Source organism: Pituophis catenifer, unplaced genomic scaffold, assembly GCF_029215685.1.
Source record: "Pituophis catenifer annectens isolate HBS135680 unplaced genomic scaffold, rPitCat1.0.hap2 SCAF_7, whole genome shotgun sequence".
Taxonomy (NCBI): Eukaryota; Metazoa; Chordata; class Lepidosauria; order Squamata; family Colubridae; genus Pituophis; species Pituophis catenifer.
This window is the reverse complement of record NW_027256887.1, coordinates 62,793,935-62,819,387: the sequence shown is the minus strand read 5'-3', so window position 1 is coordinate 62,819,387 and position 25,453 is coordinate 62,793,935. Positions and strand designations below refer to the sequence as shown.

The 25,453-nt window shown below is 41.0% G+C and overlaps 1 protein-coding gene across 1 annotated transcript in view; it reads left to right on the top strand.

The window, feature by feature from the left end:
* The first annotated feature begins 7,170 nt into the window (after positions 1–7,170).
* Positions 7,171–25,453, top strand: part of TRIOBP (TRIO and F-actin binding protein) — a 40,710-nt gene continuing 22,427 nt past the window's right edge. The window contains exon 1 of the mRNA XM_070946976.1: positions 7,171–7,316. Coding sequence (XP_070803077.1) covers positions 7,311–7,316 — 6 coding nt within the window. The 5' untranslated portion in view covers positions 7,171–7,310. The remainder of the gene's footprint in view (positions 7,317–25,453) is intronic.

Sequence of the window (25,453 nt, the reverse complement as noted above, 5' to 3'; positions counted from 1 at the left end):
AGGGTTGTTGCACGTCCTTTAGCCCCACAGACCCTACAGTTTTTGGACAGAAAGGGATGGTCCAAGAAGCTTTTGCACACTCCATCAAACCAGAGACTGTCCCAAAAATCCAAGAAAGCTCCCAGAGCCATGTACATCCAATGCCATCCTTGGAAAAAGAGTGGGTAAGCCAAGGGGAGCGCTTCCATTCTGCCAAGCCAAGGCAGCAACAATTGGAGGAAAGCAGGAAAAACCAAGGAACTCCAGTAAAATGGGCAGAGGATGAATGGATAAAGTGGCAGAGGTCTCCCAGTCCCTCAACAGCAGAGAAGCATCTGGGAAATAATAAGGAAAAACTTTTTTATCTGGTAAGGAAGGGATAAAAACACTGCCTGAAATTGCTTTCATGTTGTCCCATATTTTCTTTTTGTTTCTGTTTTCTGCCTGGTCCTCAAAATGCAGTATGGACAAGCAGGCATGCTTCAGAGAAGAATCCTGTTTTCTGTCTCCTGAAGCAACATTGATATGTCTCATTTTTAAGTATGTATGTGTGATGTGTGTGTATCTGTGTAAAATATGTCATTTGCACTATTGTATGAGTCGGAGTGGAATTATATAAAATAGAAAAATGTAGGTAGTACTTCTTGGTAGATGAGAGTGGGAAGATTCCATGGCCCCAGTGTCGGTTCTCAGGATTTTAAAAACCATGGTTTATTTAACTAGCCAAATTTCCACAAATGGTTGCTGCATATGCAGTAATATAGATGTAGGCTTACTCATTCAATAGAACAAATCTGAACTATTGAAAAGTCATTAGAAAAGGGCTATTGCAAGCAATCAGAACTACATAGAATGGAGATTCTCCTAAAATATACTTTTCTTTCCACACTTTTCTTTGTAGAAGCAGCAAGGCGAAGGGCATATTGCAAAAAGTCCTTGTTCCTCTAGAAGTCAAATCCTTTATCTGGACTCCAGTAAGAAACATAAGGTACAGTACAACTTTATCCTTTGGCTCAAGTATATGCAACTTGATGTCCTAAGTTTTGGATTTCTTTAATTCCAGTCAACATGGTCAAAAGGAAGGGACTCTTGGAAATGAAGTCCTGAATATCTGCATGGCCACAGGTTGTCTACTCTTGATTTAGCTGTTCAGCATTGCCTACTATTGGTACCTCGAAAAAGCCTTATACTTTTCTTTGGAAAGAATAATTAACAAATCTTCTGGGCATACTTGATGCAAATTTAATCATTAGCATCTTCAGATGCCTGTTAATATATCCCGGACAAAACATGTTAATTATAAGAATCTGAAAAGCAGATCTGTGTGTTCTGATAGGAATATAGGCAACTGCCTTATATCTGATCAGTTTGCTGATCTATTTAGTTAAATATTATTCTGATGAGAATTGCTCTTCAGAGGAGTTTCCCATCTTTTTCCACTAAATGCTTTTTGCAGGAGGTATCAATGGCTGTGTGCCTTATTACTTTTAAAACTGGTACTCTGTCCCTAAGCAACTCTTCCTCTTCTTAGGGGGCTGGTGGTACTGAGATCAGCCAAGCCTGCCTGATCTCAGAAACCAAGCAGAGTTAGAGACCACCAGGTAGTCCAGAAGTTAAACTGATTAGCTTTAAAAGTTTGTAAAAATGCAATGACAAGCCATTTCTGGATTGTGATAAAAAAAACATGGAAGTACCCAGGGGTGGGTTCTACTTACCTTTACTGCCGGTTTGCAATGGGGTTGCGCATGCACGCTTGCTTTGCTCGCGGGCGGATGCTCTTCTGCGCATGCACAGAAGCATTCTGATGATGTCAGGGTCGGTGGGCGGAGCCTCCCACTGGTTTTACTACCAGTTCTATAGAACCTGTGCAAACCGGGGGCAACCCACCACTGGAAGTACCTATGAAATCATCAGGAGTTGGAGCTTGACATGAAGAATACTTATTGTATCTCAGGTGGGAAATACACTACTGATACAAGCCCACAGAAAATTTTAATGTTTTCAAATAAATGGTCATAGGCTGCAAGTAAATGAAATGCACAAAACTAAAAAATACTAGATCATCCTTTAAGATTAAAGAATTCCAGTCACACTAATATTTGGGTGTAAGATGGAGAAGGGTCCCCCCTGTCAATTGGCCTGAATTTATAGGTCCAGGAACAGTGCAGTGTTGAATCTGAACTTGGAAAACCTGATTTAAAAAATACTGCATGAATAGTGGGGCATGTAGACAACATTGGAGACTATTATTTATTGTTCAGGTGGAGATGGCTGGCCAGCTGGCCTCTTCTGTAGACATTTCAACAATGCCTGCCTCCCCTCCAAAAAACCCTTTAGAGCAAGCCTCTGCTCGAATTGCAGCTGCAAGTGATTGATATGAATCTGCCTTCGTTCTTTAGGCCAGTTTAGCACCTGTATATCTGCTCTTCCAGACACTGCCTCTACTGTTAAGCATGTTACACCCTTAAGGGAGGCAGCAGCAAAGTAAATAGCCTGAAAGAACCATTAATCCCTATTTAGAAGTGATGACACTGAAATGACCTAAGGCTATATGCAAATATTTCTGGAGTGGGAAGAGATTATATTCTCTTAGTAATACAAGATAGATACATATTTGAGGAGAGTTTGCAAATATACAATCTTTTTAATTTTTTAAAAGACAAAATCCATTATCCAGTTACTTTTTGGGCTGTAAGAATAGGCCTCTTTACATTTTTACAGATACCAACTATGAAGATTTGCATGATTTCTGAAAGGGGAGAGGGTGGAGGGAGGGATTGGTATAGCTGGGAGAGAGCTGCCCTGGATGTCAGGCTCCATGGCTATCCAAGAAAACTCTTGGTTTTTCAGGTTCCACTGGCATATTTTAATAAATAGTACATACTTACAAATGAGTTGGGAAGTATAAAGTAGTAGACTCATTTCTTTTGTTCATAAAGCAATTCACCCCTGTATTATTGCATTTCAATCTGATTGTTCAAAATGAAGAATTTGTATTTTTTGAATAGAAAATGTTGAAGTACATTTGCCAATATTTTTGGTTCCTTCTAAGAAATAAATGGTCTTGTATTAGACAACGTACAAATACCTAATGGAAAGCTGGCAATATCTTAAGTACAGCCATGTAATTTTAACTGAAGATGGAAGCAATTTAGTGATTTGCTACAACAGATGTAATACTGAGCAAGGTTGACAGGTGGGAGACAGAAGCAGCTGCTTAGCACCCTGCTTAGGAGATGGCGTACTGGGGTTGTTTTCTCTATATGGGTATCATTGTCATAGTGTTCTCTTCCCATCACCCTGCATTTTTCTTGCTAGCAGCTAACCTTCTCATCAGTTTGTTTTTTCCAGTGGGCACCAATAGATTTTCTCAAATGAAACAAGTGTTTTCAGCTGCTGGGCTGTACAGTAAGCAAGTACTTTTGTTTCGAATTGTGCATGCTTGAAAATGATTGATTTTTTCTTACTTTATATATTTTAGGGGTTTTTAAATTGCAGAGTCATTTGAGTTCCCGGAAAGCAGAGTTAGGGCCTATTGTGTGTCATGGTTGAATGAAGCATTGATGGTAATGCTACATATTTCTTAGGGCTTTTCCAGAGATCATGTCATTACAAGTTTAGCTAGTGCTAGTAAAATGTGAATGGAAGTGCGCATTTTCTGAAGCAGTAAGCTTTTCATTTGGTGCCTGACAGAACTCCATTTAAAAAAAAAAACAAAACAGTACAGGTGGCTCTCCACTTACAACAGTTCACTTAGTGACCATTTAAAGTTACAATGGTACTGAAAAAAGTGACATGACCATTTTTCATGGTTCATGCCATTGCAGCATCCCCATGTTCACGTGATTTATGTTCAGATGCTTGACAACTGACTAGGTTGCAGTGTCTTGGGGTCATATGACCATCTTTTGCCACATCCTGGTAAGCAAAATCAATAGGGAAGCCAGATTCCCTTAACAACTGGGTTACTAATTTAACAACTGCAGTGACTTAACAAACCACTTTGTTCGTTAAGTGTTAACAAACCAGAGCAAGAAAAGTTGTACAATGGGGAAAAGCTCACTTAACAATTTTTTCACTTAGCAACATACATTTTGGGTTCAATTGTGGTCGTAAGTTGAGGAATACCTGTAATTCAGATTTCTCTGTGGAATGTGTTTATATTATTAACCAGAAAATTATTAACGTTATTTTTAATGATAAAAGAGAAAGACCATTTGGAAAAAAGTATATGTTCAATGTTAACTGACAGTTTCCTGTGGTGTTTTCATGCTTTTATTCAGTCTATTGATCATTGGAGCTTTTCTACCCTTGACATCTACCGTATTTTTCAGACTATAAAACACACTTTTTTGTCTCCCAAAAGGGGGTGAAAATGTCTGAGCGTCTTATAGACCGAATATTGCTGAAGCCCCGCCCACCCGCCGGCCACTTTTTTGCCTCAACACGCCCCATTTTGGGGGCTTTTTTTGGCCGCCTTCAGGGCTTTTTTTGGCCTGTTTTCAGGGCTTTCTTCATCCTGTTTTTTCGGCTTTTTTGGCCCATTTTATCTGCTTTTTTTGGCCTGTTTTTGAGGCTTTTTTCGGTCCGTTTCAAGGCTTTCTTCAGCCCATTTTCAGGGCTTTTTTTTGCCACTTTTTTTGGAAAAAAGAGCCTGAAAAAAGCCTCAAAAATGGGCTGAAAAAAGCTTAGAAAATGCCTTGAAAAAAGCCCTGAAAATGGGCTGGAAAAGGCCTGAAAAAAGGCCTGAAAATGGGGCCCACAGGGGCCAAAAACTTTTTTTTTGTTGATTTCCTCTTCTAAATTTAGGTGTCTTATAGTCCGAAAAATACCGTATGTACTATGCATGACTCCTAAGTTTTCCTTAATGACTATTAAGGAAAATAAGTAAGTATTATTACTGAAGTAGTATTTTCCCTCTCATTCTGGCATTAACCACAGGCAGCCTCAAGATATCTGAAATTGATTAGGCTTTGTCAGTGTTTCCAGGCAAAAGAAGAGACTGCTATGCTCTGAAATAGAATCAGGATAGGGAGCAGCAGCAGGGAGAGCAAATTTATGCTAGCCTAATTTCCCTGACTCAAAGCTAGGTAGATTGCAGTTCAGCTCTTTGAAGCAGCCTCCTCCCTAAGGAAATTCAAGGTGGAGCTATGTGTCCAGAGTCTTTGTGAAACTTGAATATAGCTAGCCCTTGACTTATAGCCATTTGTTTAGCAATGGTTCTAAGTTACTACTGTATGGCACTGAAAAAAATGACTTATTTCATTTACCTCACATTTACAATGGTTGCAACAACCTGGAGGCATGTGATTGCCTTTTGAGACCTTCCCAGCTGGCTTCTGACAAACGAAGAAAATGGGGGAAGTCAGATTTCCTTAACCATGTGATTCATTTAATTCCTTCACCACCATGGCAAAAAAGGTCATAAAATTGGGTGCAGTTCCCTTAAAAACCATCTTGCTTAACAATGAAAATTCTGATCCCAATTTTGGTCATACATTGAGGACTACTTGTACTTTCATCAGTCACGTTAAGGGCCAAAATGCATACAGGAACTATGGAAAATAGGCTCCTGGTGTAGGGAGAGAGGAAACTTAAATTTACCTTAGAATGTTGTATTTATTCCTTATTTGTAAACAATTTAATGATTTTTTGTCAGCCCAACTATTTCTCTTTATCTTTAGATATTGGGAAGTTTGTAAGTTGTCAGCAAATGTTTTAACCTTTATTGGGTTAGAACAGATGTGTCAAACTTGCAGCCCATGGGCTGGATGCGTCACGTGCTGGCCACACCCACACCGAGTTTAGCGAAGGGGAAAACTACGTCACATCACGACCCAAGTTTGAAAGCCCTGGGTTAGAAGGTATGGATAATGGGTGTTAAGTTTCCAGAGATGTAGTCATCTCAATTTGCTGATGTACCATAAGCAGCTATCATTGCCTTGGCATTTTAAAGATAACATTTGATTTTTTGATCCCAAGCTTTTGTGTGAATGGAAACAGCCCACTTGATTATAAAGAGGTATTCTAATCTAAGACTAGCGGCTTAAATAGGGAGCTGAGAATTATGAAGGTAAAAGAAATGAAATGCAGTCAGATTGTTTAAAAGGTTGACACTTGAAACTGTTTTTGGTCTTGGAACTGTCATTCCGTGTTTTGATTTAGGAAATGTAATTGGCGCAATGCTTGTTCTAATTGGGTTTCCTTCACTTACAGTATTAGTGTTCTTTATACCTCTTGGATTGCATGATAGAAACTCTGAGTAACTTTTTCTGGTTCAGTCAAAGGCAGAAATGTATACAGTCATTTTTATAGCATTGTCTGTAAAGACATTGTCTGATCTTGTCAGCCTTTGTGCAGAAATAGGAGCCATAGATAGGAGCCATCAACGTAAAGGCTGAAGCTATCAGGTTATTGCAAGCCACTTGTGCAAGCCAAAGTTTATATGTAAACCATCAACATGAATTCCATAAAACACCCGTTTTATCCTACTTAGGTTTCCTCAGGCTGCTTTGCACAATTAACACCAAATTAGAAATAATGCCACCAGAAAAGGCAAGAGTGGTTTTTCCCCCTTTCTTAAAGAAAAGTAAAAAAGGTAAAGTAAAAAAGGAGGTAAGAGTGGTTTCCCCCCCTTAAATTACAACCAGACGCCTCCCTCCCTCCTTCCCAATAATTCCCAAGATTAGAGAAAGGCAGGGGAGGAAGTACGCGCGGGAATCTGGAGGGGTGGTAAAGGACGAAGCCCCTGGTATTCTAATCTTCTGATCTGCAAGCCTCTTGGTCGGATTGTAGTTCGGCATTCGCGCCTCAAGGCTCTCCGTAAAATGATAGGCTCTTTTTTTACTTGGCTTTCATCAGCCAACCTCTCCTTTGCTGGAGTTGACAGGCGCTGCCCGGCGCGCACGGTCCCAGTCTGGGGAAGGGACCGCGCGGCGCCTCCAGCCGAACTCTGCCTGCTCTCCCTCGCGGCTTTAGTCTCTCGCGCCCGCCTCCACCATTGGTTACTCTTGCCTCGGGGCAGTTGGGCTCCGCCCCATCTCCGTTCTCGCTTCCTCATTGGGCTGCTTGGTAATAGTGCGTCACGAACGTTGCAATTCGATACGTTCCTATTGGCGGGGAAGAGCCTCCCAGGAAGTTTTGAGGAAAAAGAGGAAAAAAAAAAAAAGTTTCTCCTGGGCGGATCGGAGAAGCGGGGCGAGTTCGGAGCGGAAGGCGAGAAATGGCCATTGATGCCGCTGCGGTCGGCGGTGACTTTAGCGTCGCTTGCGGGGACTGATACCAAAACGTCCCCCGGGGAGGCTTGACAGCCGTTCGCTTTAGACGGCAGCATGACGGTAAAGTGTCGGTCCTGGAAGGTTTTTGTGACCGCGGATTCCGGTTGCGTAGAGTTGTCTATGGAGGGAGGGCGTGTCCGGTCAAGTGGAGCGGTCGGGCAGTCCGCTACCTTTCGGCTTCGAGGTCGATTCTCGCGGGGCTTTCCCCCCGCTTTTCCTCCTCTAAAGGTGGGCTGATGCCTGGACTTCCCCGCCTCCTCCTCCTCCTCCACGGGCTCTTTTCCTCTCTTTTTGGGGGGAGAGGTCACGCGTTTGCACACAGGAGCGCGCGCGCCGGGATGACTTGGGTAGATTTTGCGCCGGCGGCTTTCGGAAGGGAAGAACGGAGCCGAGAGATCCCTCCGATCCCGCTTTTGCTGAAAGCGGCGGGCGCCGGTTCACTCCTTTCCCTTCCCGCAGGGGGAAAAAAAATGTGGGCAGAAGAAGCAACTGGCTGGATAAGTTTCTAATTTTTACTGGGGGAAAAAAAAAACCATGCAAGCTTTCTCGGTAAGACAGAATTCTTAAGTTGGATAACGAATTCTGTAGAAAAGTCTATTTTTAAAAAACGTCGAACGCTTATTCCGGCAGAAAAGGTATTCCCATGAAAATATTGTTAATAAAATATCCATATCCGTAGAGCGGGTACGTTTATAACTAGGAAGAGCCGCTGCTCCTGGGTGGGAAAATACTTTTTTGGTTGTCCCAGAACCTACCATCCTTCCTAGGCAGGCCTAAAAAATTGGCTTTGTGGAATCTCTTGTCTTCAACTTCTTCTCTTTCCCATTTTGACCTCCTGGGAGTGGGTGTGTTGTAATCATAGCATGGAGCAGTTTTTAAGATGAACATCATGTTGATTTGGAAAGTACAGTTGTTTTTTTAATAGCTGTTGCATATGAGTTGTTAGGCTTACTTTGTGGAAAACTCTGGGGGTGAAAACTTAGCCAAGCAGACATATTCTCTGGATCTGTTTCTTCTCTTTCGCCTGTGAATTGGACATTATAAAATACATTGCAATATAAATAAACAATTTGTGGCTTCCTGTTTACTGAAAATTTTTCAACATTTCATTCCGTATCTTTACAGAGAAGACTAACATCCAACATTGTATGGAATTTCTGAAATAGTTGGCAGTAATGGTGTTTCTTATCACGCTTAAGAAAATAAGAAACCAGGAGAGGAGAAACCTGAAAGGGTGATGGGCTGGATTGTGGAAAGGGATATGAGGTACAGGAGGACTAATGCTGAAACAATTGAAAGCTCTGTCTGCTTTTTGTTGTAAGTCTGCATTATGGACCTTTCTCCAATGCCTTAGGACCCTGAAGCAGAATTACCTCGAGGCCTCCTGCTTGTCAGATTGTGAGGTGGAAGTGCCTGTTAAGGAAGAGGTGAAAAACAAATGGGGAATCTCAGCTCTTTTACCTTTTAGTTTAAGGGGCCATGAAATGCCTCTGCATAGATGTTCGAGGGCAGAGCAGTGATCTAGGGATATTTGTAATGTCCTAAAGTCTGTGAGAGAGGGCTGGCATAATGAGGGAGTATGTGTGTGTTGATAGCATTTGGTTATTTATGCTGGCTGCATGAAGAACGAAGGCTTCAAGTGATTTCACAACCATATTAGGGGAAAGCCATGACCCTGAGTTTTGCTCCATGCTTCCTACTGCCTCATTAACATCCTGCAGCCCTTCCTATCCTTCCTGGAGATACCACTCCTTTTCCTCTTCTCTTACCCTCCCCATTCCTGGCTCAGAATAATTACTTAGGGAAGAGGAGGAGGAGGAAATGGGCACGTGAAAATGATTTTCCGTCTTGAGGTCTGTATGGAGTCCCAGTTCCATAAGAATAGCATAATTTCTGGTTAGATTTTTTCTCTTTGGTTTTCTGTTCTCCCTGTCTTTATTGTGGGTGGAGTTGATTGTCGAGCCTTGGCTACAGTGCAGAGGGAGAGATGGTTTATTTTTAAAAAATATTTAATAGTATTGAATTCTATCTCACTAGCTAGAGTAGGCAATGCATATCCCTTGCTATTGCTGACATTTCTTTCTTCCTTTTGACAGTCTCATTTTTATTATTTCAGTTTTAGTGAGTTCTCACTCAGTGCTTACACAGGAACATTCTTCTAATGATTCTTCTATGCAAAACAGTCAGGTGATCTTTCTTTACCCTTAAACAAACCTGTGCTTTGGTGGTATCTGTTGGAGGCAATATATCCTCTACAGTAAATGCCTGTGTTACAGGCATGCATTCCTCACTGTTTAACCCAAAGGTATTAGTAGTTAATAAATGGCAACAAACAATAGTTTGCATAGAAGTATATGGAAATGTCACCCATGGTGGCTTCCTATAGAGATATTCAAATATAATGCTAAGTAATTTAATATGTTAATGAGGTTTGAGTCTCAGTTTCTCTCCCAAGGCATAGTAGTTGAAGAAAGGGCAGGTCATTGCTCCCAATTCTGTTCCAAAAAGTTGCTGTAGATTACACATGATAGAAATGTTACACGTTTCTGCAAGAGTTTAAAGCAGCTGCATTTTTCTTAAGAACGAGTGCCAATACACTGCAGTTATGGTGGTTAAGTGCTAGAATTAAGTGCTGGACTAGCAGTGGGGAGACCAAGGTTCTGGTTCTCCCTTAGGCAGAGAAGACAACTGGGTGACCTTGGCCCAGTCTCTGTTTCTTAGCTCCCAAACAGCATCAAGTTCGCTTATTAGGCTGCTGAAGAACTAACCTCTCCTTGCATCATGCTTTGATGCCTTTGGTCTGTGAAGTAGGCAAGCACAGAGCATTCCAGCAGACTCCTCAACAAGTAGGATAAATGCTAAAAGAAAAGAAAAAAAAACACTTGGAATTTGTAGCAGCTGAACTTTTGTGAAATAAACACAAAACTCTGCATAGCGATGCTTGATCCTCCTGTTGAAACAAAGCCTTTGAATTTCATCCAAAGAGGCAATGATCCTTACAAACAAGGATTCGTTTTAAGTTGTTGATTTTAAGCTATGTAAGCCGTGGACGACTGCTTGTTAAGATGCAATACCGACTCTGCTATAAGATACTATAATGTATCTTACTTGTTTTTGATTTAGCATGTTAAAAACTAGCCATTATAGTTTGTGAAACATTGTTTGATTTATGTTCCATCTTTCTACCCCAACAATATTAAAAATATCATTTTTTAACAATTCCAAAAAATCAAAATATAAATCACCATTAATATTAACATGAAAAACTAGTAAAAGATACGCCTACATAGATTTTTAAGATCAGTGTTTCTCAACTGAACTTTGGCAGCTTTAATGTGTGGATTTCCAACTCCCAGAATTCCCTAGCCAGATGCAAACCTCTGATAACAAGAGCATCTTCAAAAGGGATTCTCACTTTTCTATCCATTTTAACAAATTCATTCAAAGAAAAGTAGTTCCTGATATAAGCAGAACCATATATATTTAGACTAAAACATTTTATACTACAGTAGTTGTACTGTAGTTGCTAGAGTCTTTTTAAGAGTAGCCCATATACAGTAAATTGCAATAGTCAGATGTAATCAGCATAGTCATTCTCATTAAATTCTGCTAGCTTAGAATAATTATTAGTGCATTGGCATTATCCACAATTGTGCAAATACGCTTCTTGGCATAGTTGCCCTCTTTGAATTGAGTAAATCTGGGGGTTGAGGAACACTCAACAAACCATGGAACTTTTCTTTCTGGAGGAGTACAACCCTGTACAAAACAGTCTGGACCTCAGTCACTGAGTTGAGTTACCTATTTATCAGTAACACATTAATATTACATAGGTTTCACCTTGTTCTCCTTCATCCAATCCATTATCGGACTTAAGCGAGACTTAAAGGTATCTAAAAGATCTGAATGCTAATAAACACTAGAACTGGGTTCATCAGTCTGGATAACACCCTGCTACTGTGCTCCCCTGCAATTTTATGTAGATGTTACACTGCAGGGAGAACATAAGAAAATATATGGGATACTTTAGATCAAAGCTTTAATATCAAATAGAAGTTCCCAACCACCATGTTCTGGGGTATTGCTTCATATGAAAGGCTGGAACTACAGTAAAAGCTGGCCCTATAAGGCTCAGTTCCATCAGATAATCTAGAAAGAGTGTCTTGTTGATAATTCTGAAAGCAACTGTGAGGTCCAAAAGCTCCAGCAGAACTGCATTCACTATTTTCTAGTCTCACTGCACATCATCACCAAATTGGCCAAAAACTGTAATTGAAATGTGTCCAGAACATCAACCATATGTTCGGATTCCTTTTCTGAGAAATTGAATTTTTAAGAGTGATACAATTGTACAGAGCTCTTGGACAATAGATAACTTTTAACTCACTCTCCTTTGGCTGGAAGAGGATATTTACGTGAAAGGAGGCACTCAATATTTTCCTCAAGTATGGGCCCAGCAATAGTATGGGCCCATTAAGCAACTATAGTTTTCATCTCTGCAGACATCTTCTGCACATGTTCAAGATCTACAAGTATTCTAAAATAATATACAAGTAGTCAAAATACATCCTTTCAACTTTATCCACAAATAATAATGCAAATGAGTCAATGATGGCTCAGTGATTGCCAACCCTTGGCCTAATATGATATAATTTTAAGACTTGGCATGTATAAGAATTGGGAGTTCTGATTACTGTGAACTTGGAAATACAGGAGTTTGAGGCTATTTATACTTTTAATGGAAAACTCATGCTTTAGCATTATGTCAAGAGCCTTGTCGCTCAATCTATTCTTGTCTTCTCCATTAACTATTTCTATGAAAATAATCTAGGCATTAGAGTTGGTCAGCATTTATTTAAACCAAGAGTTGCATGGATATGATTTATGCAGGTAACTTGAGTAAGGAACCATGTATTTTGGTTGAGAGTAGTTATACAAAAAACTCAAATGAAATTAAATTTTAAAAAGGGATGATTAAACAATTATAATGAAATATGGGGGATTTTATAAAACCAGTGTTGGTGGAAGGCAAAGGGAATAAACCTACTCAAAAATATTTGTTGTTTTGGGGGGGATAAGGGCACAATTGGAATATATTGTATATCTTTTAGTTGTTATAGAAGAAGAAATATAAGTAATAAAAATAGTCTCCAGGGAGGGAAGTGCACTGTAATATTTCTATTTTCTTTTTTTTGTATTTGTATTTATATGTATTATATTTGTATTATTTGTATTCAAAATAAAAAAAATTATATAAAAAAGCCCTCAACCAATGGTTGGCAGAATCTAATACATGTTTGCCTGTTTGCATGATCTATTCCTAATTTCTGTACAGTTATGCTTTAAAAAGAATTAAGACAAGTTTAATTAATGATGTCTAATATATATATAATTACATTAGAATATCTTCCATTACATGTTGTTGCTGGTCAGAAAAGATTTTCTCTAGTGTTTTATATTCTACACAGTAGATGGGTTTTCTTGCTGCTTCTCAAGGTGCCAACACCAAAACCTAAGTCAGAATCGAGCTGAACCCTTCAGTTTTTTTATTACTATAGTTCGTCACATAGTCAGCCAGATGTTTAGACTGGATTTGATATTTTTATCCACCTATTGAGTCCATTTTCAGAACGGCCTAGCTATGCAGCTGAGGGATGAAGCAGCTTGCTTTTCCTCCGCAGCGTCTTCCTCTCTAGTTCAGGTGGGCTAGAAGTTGCGTGAGCTTTGCCTCAGTTTCATTTCCCCCCTCACAACTTCTGTCCTCCCTTTCTAGTCCAGGTGGAAAAAAGGAAGAAAGGCTAAACTGCAGACAAAATTCTCCCAGCTTCATTTCCCCCACAGCTTCTAGCCCACCTGGGCTACAAAGGGAGGCGAGAAGCTGTGAGGAGGGAAACGAAGCTGAGACAATTTTTATTCTTCTTTCTTGTGCCATATCCTTCATCAGATGTTGGCGATCCTATTTTTATAATTTTTATAGAAGTGTCAAATTCAGAAAAAGTGAGCCTTTGTGTATATTCCACAGATTTGTTTATTTGTGATGTGTAAATTGGAAGGGACAGTTTATATGATTTTGTTACATAATCACCTGTGTTTACAGGTAGTCCTCGAATTGCACCCACAATTGGAATGGAAAATTCCTCATTAAGTGGTGCAGTCATTAAGCAGGACATCATTTGACTGCGAGCTTCCCTGCCAGCTTCTTCACTGAACTTTCCTTATTGGAAGCTGGCTTGGAAGATTGCAGATGGCAATCACATGATTGCAGGATGCTGTACCTGTCCTAAGTGCAAGCTGGTTGCTAACTATCTGGATCGGGGTCACCAACCTTTTGGACCTCAGGGACCACTAAATTCATAATATTAAATCCCGCGGACCATTAATATGATCTGCCTAATGATTGGCTGGGTGGGCGTGGCTAGGTGGTCATGTGGCTGAGTGGGTGTGGCCAACTCGATGTCACTCACTTCGAGGGGTGCCTTGCCAACCTCTGTTCACCCTTTCCCTCCCAGCCACCCCTCGTCTCCCTGACTGGGCTCCTTAGGGCCCCAATAGGAAGCAGTTGTTGGAGCTAAGTAGCCACCACAAGAAAGAGTTGGTAAAACAGCTGGCTTAGTTCAAATTGGATCTGATCGAGAAGGAAGCTCAGCAGAAGCACCTCACTGAGGACTATGAGCATAGGTTTTCCAAGCAAAGGGAAGACCTGCAGGAGTGCAAGGCCAGGTACTGGTACCTGGAGGTTCAGCGGGCTGAGTTGGTCAGCTGGTTCCAGGCCATGATGCAGTCCCACTGGAACGAGGCCCTCCAGTTCTTCGCCACCAGAGGCACTTCCTTCCAGCCTTCGCCCAAAGCCCCGCACCAGGAAGCTGAAGCAGACCCCGAGTCAGAATTTCTGTCCCCCGCCAACGCACACAAAAAGACCCCGAAGGGGGAGACACTCTGCAGCAACACAAATGTTCATTCCATGTATCTGTCCCAGGGGCCGTAGTTTGAGGACCCCTGATTTAGTGCAATATAAAAAATGCAAATAATTTTTTTGTGGACCACCAAAATTTTCTCGTGGACCACAGGTTGGTGACTGCTGGTCTGGATGGTGATTATTTAACCATGATGGGATGCTGTGACCTTCATAAGTACAAGGACTAGATTATTTTCAGGGCCCTCATAACTTCGAGCAATCACTTAACAAATGGGTGTAAGTTGAGGAATATCTAATTTGTATTAAAGAGAGGCAATCTTAAGTGAATGGCTAATTTCTTTTAGAAAGTTCCTTTATTTGATTTACATTGATTTAAAAATTGATTTAATTTACATCTGAGCCGAATCAGAAACAATAAATATGAACAACCTATTAGAAAAACTTACCAGGGGACATTGCTTTTTTAAAAAATGTACAACAAAAGTTCTCTCTCTCATACCCACAAATATCTTATCCTTTTGCAGTATGTATGTGTAACATTACTTTGATTGGTACATTTTACAGTGATGGTTCCAGATCTGAATTTGCAAATTGGAATGACCTTATAGTAGTCTAGTCCAGTGCAGCAAAGGTGGCCATTCATGATTATAGCTTTTCAGGGAAAAAATGAGCTTATTTTTCCTATGCAAATTCTACTGTTTTGCGTAAATCTGCAGTGAAGTGGGGTAAAAATATTTGTAACTTTGCTTTCTAATGTTAAAGAAATTTAGATGCAACTCATTTATAAATGCACTCAAAATCCCTAACAGTTCAAGTCGATTTAGCCTCCTTGAATGATAATATCTCATATATAGAGTTTCTTTCCAAGTTTAAGCCACAAGTAGTGTTAAAAATGTGCTAAGTCTTGCAGGAGAGAACAAAGTAACTAGCTTGTATAGATGAAGCTCTGAAGCTGGAAATTTGAATCCAGGTCAGGGGAGCCAGATGTGCCAAACCTCTAAAGTTGCTTGCGGGCCTCAGGTATCCTTTTTCAGGTTGCTTAATGTTCCTGTGGGTATGACTAGGATGAAACACCGGATAAATAGATCTATTTATTACTTATGCATCACAAAATTAAGGGTGAAATATTCCAAAACTCAGCCCTACCATTTTATTGCTGCCTGAAAACCCTTATAGACATAAATCAGAAAAAAAAGAACTGTGGTTTTGATGGTTTAAAAAAATAGTTAATAGAAAAAAAGATCTTTCCTTTTTGTAGCCATAGAATATGAGAGAATGTTGTAATTGTAGTTGTATTTGCTACAAAGAAAATCAGTCATTTCTTCTATTTCTTTTTATCTTTTTGCCCTTTTATCTATTTTTTTCTCTTTTCCTTTCTTCTCTTTCTTTACTTTATATTAGTTTTTGGTTAATTTGTATATTCTTTTTAAAATCTTTTAATGAAATTTATATCTACAGATACCTTTTACTTAATGAGTTCTAACAGACCTTCCAAAAACTACTTATGATCCAGTTCCAGAATTCTGACAGGTGTGCTCCCTCCCCATCCATTGAGTCATGTGATCACATTTTGGATGCTTGGCAATCAGCTTGCATTTAGGCCCATTTGCAGCATTCCGCATTCATGTGACCAAAACCTTCAGTGGTTTTCTTGCCAGTTTTTAGCATTTATTTCTGGGTTTTGGCAAAGAAAAAAAACACCCATTGAGTAAAACAGGTGTGTTTAATATCCGCTGCAAAAAAGGTCATAAAATTGGGTACAGTCACGCAGTGACCCTTTTAATGACTGCCACGTCTTATAACCATAATTCCAGATTCATGTATGGTCGTAATTCAAGGACTACATATATATATGAATAAAACTCAGTCCCAACCACCTAAATACTCTCACTTCCCCCTCAAATGTTACGTGTGACCTTTGTTCACCCAAAGATTGTACACTGCCAGAGTAATTCAGTGCTACTCTAAAGAAAATTTTAAATCTTGATCAGGCCTTTTATAGATGTTCTTAGTTTGGTATCCTCGAGATATCAATAAGAGCTGTGGTGGCACAGTGGTTACAATGCAGTATAGCAGGTTAACTCACTGCTCACTCCAGGTGTTCAATCCTGACCGGCTCAAGGTTGACTCAGCCTTCCATCCTTCCGAGGAGGTCGGTAAAATGAGGACCCAAATTGTTCGGGGCAAGATGCTGACTCTGTAAACAGCTTAGAGAGGGCTGTGAAGCGGTATATAAGTCTAAGTGCTATTGCTATGTATTGAACTGCGGGTTTTGATTATGACAGTCCCAATACATTATTAGTACGGTGCCAGGTAGAGAAAGCCGAATTTATGTTTGAAGGATAGAAGTTGTTGTAGTTAAGGTGGAGAACACAGTGCCATGTTTGGTTTTCTCTGTAACTAAACTAGTGCTGTGTCCAGAACATTTCTCATTCTCTATCACACAACCTTTTTATTAAAGGGCTTGTTGTTTGCTTGCTTTTTCTCTGCCCTTCGTAACTGCCCTAGTTACGAAGTCCTGTTTGCTTTTGGGTGGATACAGTATTTAATTGTGATGAACCATTCTGATTTGATGGATTTTGCGAAATACTTTCAATTGGGTTCTGTAACCTCATTTCTGAAAAACAGGGGCAGGTCATTGTTTTCCAATTTCTGGTGTATTGGGGATGTGGCACAGTTCAGAGAGATTGTAGATAATAGCAGCCTTTTATGTCTGATCATGAAGTTTGGTTAGAATTAGATAATTGCTGCAGATGGCTCAGTTTCGTTTTAGCATAACCGCACAGTGACCAAGAATGCTTTAATATGTTCATTGAGTAATCCCTTAATTAACTAATTCATCATTATAGACTTCCTGAACCTCCGGTGTGTGGACTACACAGAGCTATGCTGGCTAACAATAGTAGGATGCCTTGTGTATCTGAAAGACTTAGGTTGAGAAAGGGTAGATTGCACAGCCACTGACAACTGAAATTCAAACCTCCTGTTCATCAAATTTATTTCATTATTTGGTCAGCTCTTGCTACCAAACGTCTAGGTAACAGGGAATTAGTGTGCTAACTTTTGTCTATTTAAATTTACTAATTGGTTTTGGCAGTATATGTTTATGACTTGCATGTGAAAAAGATTATGCCTTTCCCCGTCAAGATAAGCCACTGTAAATCAAAAGTAGGAATGGAATTGGACAGATGTCCTAATGTCCATGCTACAGATTGCTTTATACTTTCTCTTGACTTGGTGCCCAAAGTTTGCATGGACTTTGTGCCATTTTAATCTTCTCCACAATCCTGAGAAATAGCCATAGGCAAAGAAACCAATTTGGCCAGAAAACCAGTCTGCTTAAACTGGTCAACAATTTCATTGAGCTAGTTTTTTTTTTTTTTTTAATTAATTATTGCTGTTGTGCTCCAAAGATTCCTGACTTACTTAGCCTCCTTTTTTTTCCACATGGCTTCTGTTTTTGACTTGGAAAAAACTGTTCAGAACATTATGGCTTTATTATTTAGTTTTTATCCTTAAGAGCATGAGAGGTGACCCCCAAACCTCTGAGACATACAAGGAACTGTTGACTCCCCTGTTATGCAATCTTGCTATAAACTACTAAACCTCACACTTGGTTGATGTCTTATGAGCATTCCTTTCTTGTTCTTCTCCCTTTTTGCCCTTCTAAGCAATTCCTCTCCTTCTTTGGTATTTACATTCTTGGCGTACTTGCACGCTATTATCATATTCCCCATCAACTTCATTTTAGCAGGGTAAGCATTTTTTAAAATTCTTTTTAATCTCATGCAGCATAGGCCTCTTCAGACCTGCAGGAGGATTTGTGAAATACACATGCATACGTGTTCATGCGCACACAAACGTTTTACTACATCTTGTAGCATGTTGTTTTAAGCTAAAACGTAATACTTATGATGTTATTTAATTTGTTGCTGATTGTTTTCTTGCATGATGTGGTGGCTCAGTGGTTAGAATGCAGTACTGCAGACTACTTCTGCTGACTGCCAGCTGCCACCAGTTTGGCAGTTCGAGTCTCACCGGCTCAAGGTTGACTCAGCCTTTGATTCTTCCAAGGTTGTTACAATGAGGACCCAGATTGTTGGGGAGCTGCTTAGAGAGGGCTGTAAAGCACTATGGAGCGGTATATAAGTCTTAAGTGCTATAGCTATTGCTATGACACATCTTTTCTACTATTCTTGTTAATTTATAGAATATCTATATATGTAGAAGGTGCCAAGGTCAACCATTCAATAAAATTTATATTACAAAAAAGGAAAGGACAACTTAGAGACATTGGTTCTATCTTTGCTTTCTTTTGTCACAATTGCTCTACTTCTTTTTGCAAATTTTTGTATTTTGTAATTTTCTCTAGTTCTTTCGCTTCTATTCTGCTGTCTCCAGGTACTGCCAGATCCACTATCCAGACCTTTTTTTTTTTTTTTGTCTGTCTTATCAATAATTTTACATCTGGGGTATTATGTGGCAGGTGCTTGTCTGTTTGAATTATAGAACTTTATAGCACTTTAGCTTCATTATTTGCTATTACTGTCTATTTTGTGGTTGCACCAGTTTTTTGCTTGGAGTCAAATGGTATTTCTTGCAGATATTCTAATGTTGTGATGGAATCTGGCGCTGGTTGCAGAAGGGAGGGGCTCTTTTGGCATACCAAGGATTCAAACCTGATTCGTCTTTTAGCTTCTTGAGAAAGAGTTTCTCCCTCCCCCCAAACCATTACAATTGTAGCTAGTTTGTCATGCCATTTGTAGTCAGTCTGTGCAGTCCCCTTCAGCAACTAACTAGGTGTCCACCATTTCTCCCACTTATTTGTAGAGACAGCATTTGCTGTCTGTTGCTGTCTTCTCAATTTTTGTATGGGCTAATTCGGGTGTCGGTAACCCATAGCTCCGGAGCTGCATGCGGCTCTTTGGGCCCTCTGCCCCATCACTGGCTGGCCCCGCCCCTCGCCCTGTCCTCCCAGTCACTCCTCGCCTGGCCTTGGAAGTTCGAGTGATATAGAGAGGGGGAGAGAGAGACATAGATACAGTGGGGGGGGGGAGAGATAGAGAGGGAGAGGGGGAGAGAGAGACATAGATACAGAGGGGGAGATAGAGAGGGAGAGGGGGAGAGAGAGATACAGAGGGAGGGAAAGAGCAAGAGAAAAAAAGGTTTTGTGGTTCCTGGTGTTTTTTAACCAGTTCTCTGCCCTAATGATTTGCTGGGTAGGCGTGGCTAGAGAGTCATGTGACTGGGTGGGAGTGAGTGAAGTGGAGTTGGCCACCCAAGTTTTGTGGCTCCCTGTGGTTTTTTTTTTTTTTTTCTGTGGGAAACGGGTCCAAACGGTTCTTGAGTGTTTAAGGTTGCAGACCCCTGGGCTAGTTCTTAAGGCTTGGTCTTGTGCAACTAGAATTAACCCCTCTTATAATAATGGGGCCATTAGAATCAGGGCCGTCTGGAGTTTGCGGGGACCTTTGTGTCAGAGGGCAGGTGCTGCTGCAGAGGGAAGGCAGACTTCCAGGATCCCATTAGATGACATTGTTTACTCAAAGGAACCCAGGGAACACCAACTCTGCAGGATCAAATTGGTCGAGCAGATGCTGTGGGAGACACATGATATCACATAAAGAGAACTTCTGAATACAGGTAGTCCTTGACTTACATCCATTCATTTAAGGGTAGTGCAAAGTTATGAAGGCACTGAAAAAAAGGGACTTACGACCAGTCTTTGCACTTATGACCATTGCAGTGTCCTGCAATCGTATGATCAAAATTTGGTTGCTTGGCAACTGGCATGAATTTGCAACAATTGCAGAGGCCCAGGGTCACATGTTCACCATTTACAAACTTCCCGGGAAGCTTCTAACCAGCAATTTTCATTGGTAAGTGAGGCAGTTGTTAACTGACTTTTGCCTCATTTTACAACTTTTCTTGTCACAGTTGTTAAGCGAATCACTGAAGTTGTTAGTAGCATGGTTGTTAAGTGAATCTGGCTTCCCCATTGACTTTGCTTATCAGAAGGTTGCAAAAGACGATCACATGACCCTGGGACACTGCAACCGCCAGCAAGAGTCAGTTGCCAAGTGTCTAAATTTTGATCACATGACTATGAGGAGGCTGCGACGGTCATAAGTCACTTTTTTCAGTGCCTTTGTAACTTTGAACAGTTACTAAATGAACTGTTGTAAAATACTTGTGGAGCTGATTGGCAATTGAAAGTAAAAACAATGTCATTAGCTGATGCTTTTGTAAAATTAAAAGTTTCTTTTTAAAAATGTTCCAAGTCAGGGATGGCAGAAATCTTGCTGGGCAGGAATGCTATGCTAAAAAACCCAACAAACTACCATATATTAAATACCAATGGACAGAGGATATACGTAGATAAGATCCTAATTTCCCTGTTGCCTTCACACATTCATGTGGACACCATGCCATCTCTCACTTTCTAGCGGCTAGAAACATAAGAGATGAGAAAACTTGCTTTCCCGGCTCTAGTTTCCATGCAGTATTTTTTTTCTTTGTGTTTTCCTATTGATATCAAGTTCCTGCACCTCAGCAAACTAGTTCATATTCGTATCGGAAGCACCAACAGTACAAAGCTAACCAAAATGATAGGCTGGGATTCATAGTTGTAGCAACAGTCGGCTTTCCCCCATATCAAATCAGGTTGTACAATCTGGGATGGGCCTAGCACACATGCTTCGGTACGCCTGCCCATCAGTTTGGGTGTAACCAAACTCAGTCCTTTGATATGAAAGCAGAGAAAGTTTCCTTCAAGCTGGATTGGCAGACTCGATCCTTTCTTAGAAGTATTGGAAACTTAGCAAGATCTGAGTATCCATCCAAGAACTGCTTCTAAATACTGTAAATTCTAAATACTGAGTGGAGAATGTGGCAGATGAGATCATTGGATGGTTTCTCTATAAATGCTTTTCTTGCTGCAGACAGCTCCCTGGTATGGATATATTATTTCATATTTTCTATAGGGTTTGAATCCTAGGCTCATTTTGCTTGTGTAAACAGAGCTTAGATAACTGATTTAAATATTTTTGTTGGCGTCTTATCTTTCTTTATTATTATGCTAAAACTACATAGTGCATCCAAATACTATTGTGTTCTGTGTTTGAAGGGGGTTAGTATCCTTTTTGTTTGTCTGAAACCAGAGAGATCTTCCTATGGCAGCTGTCCTGAACTAGGAAGCCAAACTGGTTGGGGTGCAGCAACAGCTGGTATGTGTGGCGTTTCAAATTTGGTTTGAATGGCATCCACCCTACCTATGTTTATAAGGTGTCAGAGTTTGCTAGCAGAAACAGGAAGGGAATGGCAAAAGTGGAAAGCTTCTGGCTCACCTGAGAAGTTTCTACTGCCTGTTTTACATTAAGTTTGGTTTTTCTCAAATCTGACTTGTGCCATAGCTTTGACTGGCTGATTTTAATATTTATACATTATACCTCCTATGTTAAGCAAAGCTGAACTATGATTTGTTTGCTCCATGTCTTGTATGAGGAAAAAGGAAAATGTATTTTTTAAGATGTGATTCATAGTGCAGGATGATAGCCATTTAAAAGAAAGTTCAATTTTTTTGCAAATACACAAAAAGATACTGTCCATAAGGAATAATTCAAGTAAATGATGAAAAAATGTGTCATTTTTTTCTGAAAAAAAATGTGGGTAGTTCATTTATTTCAAGTCTAATTACTTATTTATATAGGTAAATTTAAATGTATTTATTATTCAATCACTACGGACTAAGCACCTTTAAAAATGTTTCAGAGAAAGGAACTTCTAACGTACTAGTCCTGGATGGGGAGCCCCATGGAATGCAAGGGCTGTAGGCAAGATCATGAAATCAAGAAAACAACCCAAAAGAAGGCAGTGGCAAACAATTTCTGTATTGTTGTTGTATTATGTCTATCTAATTATCAGAGATTTGATTACTAATTTATTTGAGATTTAATGTAGTTATGCAAACACATTTAATAAGTATGAGCTAATAAATGTATTGTACAAACAACATTAATGTTAAATAACACCACTACATGAAACTGTTAAAACAATACAGCTCACTTTTTACATGTTGTTCCTGCCTTATCAGTTACCAGAATGATGATCAGCTTCTGGTTTGCTACCTATTCTAAACCAACCATGATTAGGAAAGTTTATTTTTTTGTTAAAATCAAATTTTGTCTGCCATAAGCAAGTGGTGGATAGAGCCAAGCATAGAATAAGTAGCATATCGTGTATGTACCGTATCGTAACAGCTTCTCTGGCAGTAAATGCTTATCTACCCTGAGGAAAGTCAGGGAAGTAATAAATAAAATTATGTTTTAATTCTTTGAAAATGGAATGTAACAGAAATCTGACCAAATGCAGTCAGATAGTCCAGAACATTGCTACGTATAAGGTACACATATATTCACACACACTATATTAAGAACAAAGCCTTCCTCTATTTTTAGAGAGACAATAAATTCACTTTGCTTTGGGGTTTAGTACCACTTTTACTATACATCTAATAACTGAATTTGGGCCAACAAAATGTTTCTTTATAATTCTACAACTGTAATACAGGAAAAGCAGTAATCCTTATTATTCCCCTAAAGGCATTCATGTAGTGATACAGTGAGAAAGACCTGTTTGCGTTCCTGTTGTTTTTAAGTAAGCTTATAAGCCGCCTAGATATTCTGGAAGCTGTAAGTGTAGATGCTTGCTATTCTTTGTGTAGATGAGTTTTCCTACTCGCCGTTCAGACACTCCTCAGTCTGGGTAACGATCACTCCTATTTGCAATGCTGAGTGTCAATCAAATCCCTCTGGAGCTGGATCCACCTCACTTCCTGCTCCTTCCTCAGACTTTTTCACTCAGCCATTGCAAGTGCATTGAGTGTCTGTTACTTATTCTCATTTTTATCGTTTTTGCTTTGTTATTTTCTAAATTGGATCATTTTAATTCCTTTTCTGTTGTAAAGGTGCTGCGCTTTGACTATCTTCACCTAGGTGAAGTTTTAATTGCATTGCGGCGGTTCGGGGCTCCGGCCGCCGCTAGCGGCTTGGCTTGGCGGGCGGCTTAATTTTTTGCCGTTTTGGCCGCCATTTGCAACCTGATCACTGCGCGAGCCTGCCGTTCGCTTTAGCGGCAGTAGCACCTAGCGGCTTGAGTCCCTGCCGGCTGGCATACTCATTAGCCGTTTTGAACTGTTGTGACTGCCCCCTTCGTTGCAAGCTTCAGTCCGGCCGTAGGCGCTTTGTTTCGCCTGGCTTAGGACTCGTTGGGGCTTCCCTCGCGGGCCGCCATTTTGTGCCCAGATCTTCGTCTATTTTCTGAGCTGCTCCGTGGACAGGGCGACCTGGGCTTAGGTTTCCAGGGTCGCTTGGTGACTCGCAGGTTTGGACGCTGTCCTGCTCATGCCTGCGCTTTTCCCTTGTATGCAGAGGTGTGCCTGAGGATTTAAAGGGAAGTACATAATTTTTTTTTTTGGCATTTGATTATATCTATTTAAAAAAAAAAAAAAAAAAAAAAAAGAAAAATTTTGATTAATTAATTAATTCATTATCTTAGAAAACTGATAGCTATATATTACAAATTGGGGGCTATTGACATGGAGGACAGGGAGGCAGTTGATCTTTCATCAGATATGGACAGAAGTCCTTCTCCTTCCCCAGTGCCTTCCCCTAAACAACTCAGGGGGAGGAAGACAAAAAACAATAAACAGGGGAAATCCTCCAAATCTACGGCTGTAGATAAGGATGCCCAACGTAGGCACAAAGCCATAGAAAAGCAGTTTGCTAAGGCCTGCCAGCAGGTGCAAGTGCCTTGTCAGGGGCCTATGGAGGGAGATTTAGACCATGGGGTGGCTCGTGACCCCTCAGCCTCTCATTCTATGGTGGCCTTGGCTGGTGGGCTAAGGGAGGATTGCCCATCTACTTCTCAGGGGTGTTCAATGTTTGCTACTAATCAACCCTGTGTTAATGCCAGGTCACGCTCCTCCAGTTTTGCCAGCCAACTTTCTCAGGCTTCTAGGGCAGCTCCTGCAGCTACATTTACACCCACTGCAGCTGGCCTCCGTCCGGAGGCGGGCCCTGTGTTTGGTCAACCTGTGGATTTTCAGTCCTTTTTTACTCAGGCCATGTCCCATATGTTCCAAATGGGGTTACAGCAATCCACTGGTGCCTTGCCTGCCCCTGTTTGTCCTCCTGGGCCTGCTTTTCATCTGCACCCTCCCGGTGTACACCATCAACAAAATCAATCTGTTCCCTATGATCCTGTGTCGGAATCAGTCCGGGAAGATGACTTCCTAGATGACCTTGAAATGTCAGAGGATGAAGGGGAGATTCAGGACAAACCGGCTTTCCCAGGCCTGTTTAAGCCTTCTTTGTTTCGCTCGTTGCTTCGCAAAGCAAAAGCGGCTACCAACATGGATTCCGCCCCGCTTCAGGGTTCTTCTTCTTCTGTTCCAGCAGACCCTAACAGTCATTTGTTTAATCTGCCTCAACCTGAGGAGGACTTTGTTCCGTGTCCTGATCTTTTCTGCCAGGTCATTCAGAAGCCCTGGGACCGCCCCTCCTCGTTGTCTGGTCCGAATTCGTTTGACCGTAAGCTTTATGCCTCGGCTCCTGCTCTGGATGCACTTCTACAGTTGCCTACGATTGATGATCCGGTGGCTAGCCTTACATCTTCTTCTATCCTGGTAGGTGAGCCGGGGGACGGCCTCAAGTTTGAGGACAAACGGGCTGAGATGGGCTTTCGTAAGACGCACCAAGCGGTGGCTTGGGCCATTCGGGCAGCAACTTCGTCATCCTTCTTTAACCGGGCATCGCTGGTGTGGCTGCGTCAATTGAAAGAACGGCTCCCGCCTGAAGACGCGAGATCGCATCAAGACCTAGCAAAACTGGTTGCAGCTGCTGAATATTCGGCTGACGCTTCCTTGGACGCGGCTAAATTCTCTTCCCGTGCCTTGGCGTCGACTGTGTCTTCAAGGCGTCTCCTATGGCTCCGCAACTGGAAGGCTGACGCCAAGTCCAAGTGGCGTCTAACTGCTGCTCCTTACAAGGGCCCAGCCTTGTTTGGATCATCCCTGGATTCAGTGCTAGTGGAGAACAGGGATAAAAAGAAGGTGTTACCTACTTCCTTTCGCCACCAGGACAGGCGCTACGTACCGTATAGCCGACAGCCCTTTCGGCAGGATCAAGGCGCCGGTGGCGCCTCTTATTACCGGCCCTCGCAATTCCAGTACCAACCGACTTCAGACAGGGCGTCCTTTCGTGACCGCGGTCGCAGACAGTCCAAC